Source organism: Tupaia chinensis, unplaced genomic scaffold (genome assembly GCF_000334495.1).
Source record: "Tupaia chinensis unplaced genomic scaffold, TupChi_1.0 Scaffold000407_1, whole genome shotgun sequence".
Classification (NCBI taxonomy): Eukaryota; Metazoa; Chordata; class Mammalia; order Scandentia; family Tupaiidae; genus Tupaia; species Tupaia belangeri.
The window spans coordinates 600,185-607,948 of record NW_006159909.1 but is presented as its reverse complement, the minus strand read 5'-3'; the positions used below and the strand labels follow the sequence as shown (position 1 = coordinate 607,948).

The 7,764-nt window shown below is 42.0% G+C and overlaps 1 protein-coding gene across 1 annotated transcript in view; it reads left to right on the top strand.

Annotated features, from left to right (window-relative positions):
• UTP6 (UTP6 small subunit processome component) overlaps positions 1 to 7,764 on the top strand; it is a 40,525-nt gene that overhangs the window by 4,919 nt on the left and 27,842 nt on the right. The window contains exons 3-6 of the mRNA XM_006154356.3: positions 1,654 to 1,695; positions 1,928 to 2,020; positions 4,393 to 4,440; positions 6,496 to 6,559. Coding sequence (XP_006154418.1) covers positions 1,654 to 1,695; positions 1,928 to 2,020; positions 4,393 to 4,440; positions 6,496 to 6,559 — 247 coding nt within the window. The remainder of the gene's footprint in view (positions 1 to 1,653; positions 1,696 to 1,927; positions 2,021 to 4,392; positions 4,441 to 6,495; positions 6,560 to 7,764) is intronic.

Here is a 7,764-nt window from a genome sequence, read left to right as displayed (position 1 = left end):
CCGCGGTCGACTATGTGGGAGTCCAGCGACATAGCCATTACGCTAACTGCTGGTTCCCAACCCAGTGTGTTTTTCAAACTGCTGGGTATGGGATTGGAACTGCACAGTATTTTTTTTTTTTTTTAATTACTCCAAATTCAAGTTACTTAGGCTTTAATAATAAAGTCTCAGGGCTAGCAGGTGGCATGGAGGTTAAGGTGCTGGACTCTCACATGGCTGACTGTTTGAGTTCTAGACCTGGAGGCTTACCGTCTTATTGTCTCTCTCTCTGGTGAGCACACATGACCTATAACAAATTTTTAAAAAGTAATAATAAATAAAAAACAATTCTTTAAAAAAAATTATTTATTTAATTCCATTTATTATTATTATTACTTTCTATTTTGACCAGAGAGACAGAAAGGGAAAGTGAGAAAGCCGGCAGGTGTGGGATTTGAACTGTGGTTGGCCGTTTGGGAGTCCAGCGCCTTTAACCACCGTGCCACTTGCTGGCCCTCGAATTAAACAGTTCTTTAAAAAAACAATCAGGTCTCTTTCTTTTCTCTTTTGGAGAGGTTTTTGCCATAGGGCCCGTGTGCTCGCAGAGGACAGAGACACAGAAAGCGAGAAATCACCCCCTGGGGAGATGGCCACGCCACAATCCCTTCTCCTCTTGGGATCTTGGGCACGCACGCACACATGCCCGGCGTGAGTTCTAAGCCACCGGGTCTGGGATGCGAACCACGGTCAACTACGTGGGAGTCCAGCAACATAGCCATTACTCTAACTGCTGTTCCCGATCAGGTCTCTTTCTTAAATTGCTCTTTTTTCTGAGTTTTCAGCCTTCACCACCATGCCACCACCAGCTGGCCCTAGAGAAGTAGATTGTAACAGGAGTAGAGGTGATCTTCGAGAGTGGCTTTAATTCTCACTAGCTGAACTTTTTTCCTTTCCCTTTTTTATCCCTTATTGTGTTCATAGATCAGAGGCTGCTGTGTCTGCGACTGGAGTCAGGGAGTTGGCCATGTGTGATCCAGTGGCCTTAACCATGAGGCCACAGAGCCAGCCCTGAAGAATGTTTTTTTGTTAGTTTGTTTTTATAGGTTTCGCCATAGGGCCTGTGTGTGTTTCCAGAGAGAGACAGAAATAGTGAGAAGGAAAGTGAGAAATCATCCCCTGTGGGGAAGGACATGCCGCAATCCCTTCCTTCTCTCAGAATTTTGGGCACCCATGCATTTGTGCCTGGCATGATTTTCAAGCTGCTGGATCTTGGACTTGAACCATGGTCACCCGTGTTGGAGTCCAGCACTTTAATCACTATACCACCTGCTGGCCCCCCGAAGAATTTTTTTTTTTACTAAAAGTTGAAAATAGTGTCATTGGATAGAAAGCTGGATTGAATGACATATTATAAATCTTGTAAGTCTTATGGTTTTAGTAATATGTTTTCTTTGTATTTGAGGTGATTCTGAGCTTGCTAATAAGTGCGTATTTGTAAATTTTACAGTTCGTAAGGTGAATTTTCATGAATCCTAGACATTTAGTGTAAATCATGCTTACTGGTAGCAAATTATTTTGTAGTTTTGATTTTTCACTGCATAACGCTAAGTAAATACTTCCTATACTTGGAAGGTTACAATTTTTCTTCTCTTTTTTGTTATTTTTTTCTTATAGTATGAAATTAATCTTTTGGAGCTGATCCAGAGGAGAAGAATAGTAAGTATACAATTTTCTAGAAGTTGTAAAAAAAACGTGGAATTAAGTGATGGGGCCATGTAACTAGAATTTGTGTTTGTGAAACAGTGTTGATAAACCATGCGGTAATATGCCAGTATTGGATATTGTAATGATTTACTTCATTCGTCAATATTATTAAACGATCAAATAGGAATGTTACTTTGGATAAATGTGATTAGGCTGAGGCTTTGTTTTTTATGTCCACTTTTAGCGCATTGGATATTCATTTAAGAAGGATGAGATTGAGAATTCTATTGTACACCGAGTACAAGGTGTTTTCCGACGTGCTTCAGCAAAGTGGAAAGTAAGTGATCAGCACATCCTTTTTTTTTTTTTTTTAGGTTTATTATTTATTTTTCTATAGGATATGTGTACTAGCCAACGACAGAAATAGTGAGAAGGAAAGAGAGAAATCACTCTTCAAGGTGATGACCATGCTATAATCCCCTCTCCATTTTCTTGGGATTTGGGGCATGCTCACAGATGCACTTGGCATAACTCTTAAGCTGCCAGGTCTGGGCCCAAACCATGGTCAGCATGTGGGAATACAGTGCCTTAACCATCATGCCACCTGCTGGCCCTACCATCTTTAAATTGAAGTAATATAGAGATTTGTATTATAAGTTGTTCACATGCATTATTCTATATTCTTATCTCGGGTATCTCAATACTTATTCTCATGACTACATTTTTTGAGTTACTTAAACCACTAAAAAACTAATCTCATTACCTTATGGTTATTCTGTGAGGATGCCGGGCAAACAGAGTTTTCAATATATTAATAAGGATAGAAAATCATCTGGAAGATATTTGAGTGTGTGAGTAAAATATTTATATTACTGAAGACTTGGAGCAGTAGCTCAGTAACTTGATTTCCTTCAACTTGGGCTCTGAGACTAGAACCTTCATTTGGGAAGTAGTCTGCCTTCTGTATCAGCAAGTTCTGCATCCTGAGATTCAACCACCACAATAGAAAGTGTGATGTGGGGGTCCAGCAGGTTGCCTAGTGGTTAAGGCGCTAGACTCTTACATGGCTAATCACGGTTTGAGTCCTGGACCTGGCGGCTTGAAACTCATGCCGGGCATGCATAGGTGTGTGCCCAAAATCCTGATAGGAGAATGGAGGAGAAGGGGTTACAATGTGACCATCCCACCTGGGGTGTGACTTCTTGCTTTCTGTCCCTCTCTGTCTGTCTCTCTGGTGAGCTCATAGGCCCTACAGCAATCAAAACAAAGCAAAACAAAAACAAAAAAATTCTAAAAAAAGAATTATTTAATTTATTATTATTATTTTTTAATTTGATGAGAGAGAGAAAGCTGCCAGGTCCAGGACTTGAACTGTGGTTGGCTATGTGGTAGTCAAGTGCCTTAATGCATCATGCTACCTGCCAACCCCCACAATTTTTTTTCTTGTCAATACAGGAATTCTTTTTTTTAATAATTATTTTATTTAGCTATTTATTCATTTATTTTAATTAGACCAAAAGGGAGGGACAGAGTGAGAGAGAGGGAAAGTGAGAAGGCAAGTCTCTAGGTCTGGGACTCGAACCATGGTCAACCATGTGGGAATCCAGCTTCCTTAACCACCATGCCCCCTGTTGGCCCCAAGAATTATTTTTCTTGAGCAGAATTTTTTTTCTTGAACAATACAAGAATTATTTACATAGCAGAGGTTTTATTTTTTAAGAGTTTTTTGCCTTAGGGGGTATACCTTGTTGGAGAGGGGCAGAGACAGAGACAATGAGAGGGAAAGTGAGAAATCACCCCCCGGGGGGTTGGCCATGCCGCAGTCCTTTCTCCTCCATTCTTCTCCTGGGGTCTTGGGCACACACACACACACACACACACACACATCTGTGTACGTTTCAGGCCACCGGGTCTGGGACTCAAACTGGTCAGCCACTTGGGAGTCTAGCAGCATAAGTGGTATACCATCTGCTAGCCCCACAGCTTATGTATTGAGTTAATTTGGAAATGATTTTAAGTATATAGGAGAAGGTGCTAGGATATGTGCAAATACTATGCCATTTTATGTAAGGGATTTGAGATCCATGGTTTTTCTGGTATCTATAAGAGGTCCTAGAACCAGTGTGTTGCAGATACTGAGTGACAGCTGAACTTGGGATTGACAAATTTTGTATTGCTACCCCTGATTGAGACCATTTAAGAATTGCTTTGAACAGATTGGATAGATAACAAATTTTGGAGGATGAGGGGTGGGAGTGTGGGCAGATTGATTTGTCAAGGTTAAGAGATCCAAGGTTCCCATGAGAAAGGGCCTAAATAGACTGAGGGATGTGGTAACACTTCAGATCTAAAATCTGCCTTGACTTTTAACAAACTTCGTGCAAAGATAAGTTTTTTTTTTGGAGAGGTTTTTGCTATAGGGCACGTACGCTCACCAGAAAGACAAAGAGAGACAGAGAGACAGAAAGCGAGAAATCACCCCCCGGGGGGATGGTCACACCGCAATCCCTTCTCCTTCATTCTCCTCTCGGGATCTTGGGCACGCACGCACACGCGCCTGGCATGAGTTTAAGCCACTGGGTCCAGGACTTGAACTGTGGTCGACTACATGGGAGTCCAGCGACATAGCCATTACGCCAACTGCTGGCCCCAAAGGTACATTTTATAAAGGTCAAATTCAGGCAGCTTACTACATTGTTTTTCTTGCAGGATGATGTTCAACTTTGGCTATCCTACATCGTTTTTTGTAAAAAATGGGTGAGTAAAACCGTTTTGCTCCTTCCTTCTTTTCTATTGGTCTGCTTCTTAAGTTTCATATCTGATGACTGAATTCTCATGTTTTTTCTAAAGGTATAAGGTTCATACATAGGAAAAAGCTCAAGAATGCTAAACTTCAATGTAACATTCGTATATCTGAATGCCTTTATAGTGGCTTTTAAGTCAGTTGAAAAGAAACCATTTTTATGTGAGTATGTTCAGTAAAGTTGAAAATCTTTCTAGATATTTAGAATTTTTATTTTTATATTTAAAAAGAATTATTTATCTGGGGGGCGAGCAGGTGCTGTGGTGCTTAAGGGCACTGGACTCTCGCATGACTGACCATAGTTCAAGTCCAGAACCGGGCGGCTTTCTGTCAGGAAAAGCAGCTCTTTAAATTATTTTTATTTAATTTTGTTTATTTATTCATTTGTTTTTAATATGACCAGAGATAGACACAGAGAGTGAGGGGTTGGGGAGAGAGAGGGAAAGTGAAAAACAAAGCCACTGGGTCCAGGATTCAAACCATGGTTGGCCATGTGGGAGTGTCCAGCGCCTTAACCACTAAGCCACCAGCTGATCCCCAGGAAAAGCAGATCTATTTTTTTTTTTTTTTGGAGAGATTTTCACTATAGGGTGCGGTGCGGCGCCTGCGCTCGCCAGACAGACAGAGAGAGACAGAAAGCGAGAAATCACCCCCCGGGGGGATGGTCATGCTGCAATCCATTCTCCTCTCAGGATCTTGGGCACGCACGCACACGTGCCCGGCATGAGTTTGAAGCCACCGGGTCTGGGACGCGAACTGTGGTTGACTATGTGGGAGTCCAGTGACCTAGCCATTACGCTAACTGCTGGTTCCCAGGAAAAGCAGATCTTAACCCCTCACTTTCCTTTGCTCTTTCACCCTGTCTCTCTGGTCAAATTAAAATAAATAAATAAATAAATGAATAAAGTTAAATTAACAAAATTATTTAATTTTATTTTTAAATTTGCTACAGGGTATGTATGCTTATCACAGAGAGACAGAGAAGGGTGCAGGGGAGTGAGAAAGCAAGCTACCAGGTCCAGGACTTGAACTGTAGATGCCCATGTGGGAATCCAGCATCCCAACCACCATGCCACCTGCTGGCCCTGATACTTGGAATTTCAAAAAAGTTTTCTTTCTTCTGTGAGTGAGAGAGACAGAACAGGAAGAGAAACAGGGCATCGAGAGAGCACAGGGCCTCAACAGGGTCTTCCTGCCACGTCCACCTCCAGCTTTAGCCAGTTCTGGATATGGGCATGTGTGTGCCTGGTGTCCTTTTGGAGGTTTCTGGAGGCAAACCCAGAACCTTGCTCTGGGCTTACCATGGGTGAGCCTTGCAGAATATTTTTAAAAGAATTATTCTGTTTATTTATTCATATTAATTTTCAGATTGATCAGAGAGAGACAGAGAGAGAGAGGGAGGGAAAGTGAGAAAGCAAGCCACCTGGTCCGGGACTCAAACCTCAGCTGGCCATGTGGCAATCCAGCACCTTTAACCATAATGCCACCTGCCAGCCCAAAGACTTGCAGAGTATCACGATACTGGTTTGCCATTGTCTGGACTCTCAGAATATTTATGTATAATGGTCTAAGTAGAAGGAAAAATAGAAGTATGTGTATATATTTATGTATATACACGTATTTGTATTTTTAAAAAATTTTCCAGCGGGCATGTGTGCTTGCCAGAGAGGAACAGAGACAGAAGAAAAGTGAGAAAGCACCCCTCACCCCCCCCAGGGGGTGGTCACATTACAGTCCCTCCTCTTTCGTGTTTCTTTCTTTTTGGGATTTTGGCCATGCATCCACGTGCATTCTGTGTTTCTCTAGCTTCTGGACCTGCGACTTGAACCTCAAACAGGGCAGTCAGCCATGTCAGATCCAGCTGCTTTAACGTCCACACCACCTGCTGGCCCAGCCCTGTATTTTTGACATGTCTCTAGAATAACACATCGTACTCCCTTGGGTTTTATAGTTGGTTCAGGGTACAGTAACATTACACAGGAAATAGAATTTTTTTTCCTCTTTTACAGGCTACCAAAGTTCAACTTAGCAAGGTGTTCTCTGCCATGTTGGCCATTCATTCAAATAAGCCAGGTATGGTGAAATCCTTGTTAGTCTCTTATCTACATTAAAAAATTATTTTATTTAATTTTATTTATTCATCATTTATTTTCATTTGACCAGAAGGAGGGAGGGAGGGAGGGAAGGAGAGACAGACAGACAGACAGAAAATGAGAAAGTAAGCCACTAGGTCCAGGACTTGAACCGTGGTTGGCCATGTGGGAGTGTCCAGTGCCTTAACCACCATGTCCCTATCTATATTTTATTTAGACCCAGTCATTATGGAATTTATTTTGCTTGATAAACCTAAGAAATGATTTTGAGGACTTGGGCTTAGGTGGTTGACCTTGGGTTTTTGTTCCTGAATCACTGTCTTTTCATTCATCCCTGCCTGTGCTGTACCAGGTATTGTGCCAGCTATTGTATCTGTGGGCTGGAGGGACTATATTTTGTTTCCACTGATGGTAAAAGAAACTCCTTAGTCCTTTGCTGGACATATTATTTGGAGGCAGTCAAATTGGAAGGTTTTTAAAAGCTTAAAGGAGATGATACAGAGTTTAGAAGAATGACAGGCATAGAGTACATGCTTAAAAGGAAGACTCCTCTCGTGTACAACGTGTAGATGGTACATTATTTTGTAGTGACAGTGCTCACCTCTGCACTTTATATGCCACAAGACAAATGGGTCCCGTGTGGCGCTGGTTTTCTCAGAAGCTTACAGCAGACAGCATGAGGTGTGTTTTCTCCGCAGACTGCTCTTAGCATTTGGAGGCCAGTCTCAGGTTCCCCAGGACCGATCAGGTGTGAGGGGACAAAGCTGCATGATGAGTAGGGGAGGTACTCTGGCCTGCAAGCTCCATGGCTGGATGTAGCTTCCAGAGAGCCTAGAAGCTCTGTCCCAGGAGTTAAATGCTCCAGAAAGCCCAAAGTAATGACTTGCTAGCATCCATGGCTCTTCTAGTCCAAATGTAGCTACTAGTTATGGGTCATTTTTCCTAAAAAACAGGTACTTACTAAGTTTATTATATATATATATTTAAGAATTATTTTATTTAACTCTATTTAATTAATTAATTAATTAATTAATTAATTTGACCAGAGAGGGACAGAGCAAGAGAGAAAGAGGGGAAAAATAAAGCAAGCAAGCTGTCAGGTCCGGGACTCAAACTGTGGTCGGACGTGTGGGAGTCCAGAGCCCTTAACCACTACGCAACCTGTCAGCCCCCCCACGTCTTTTT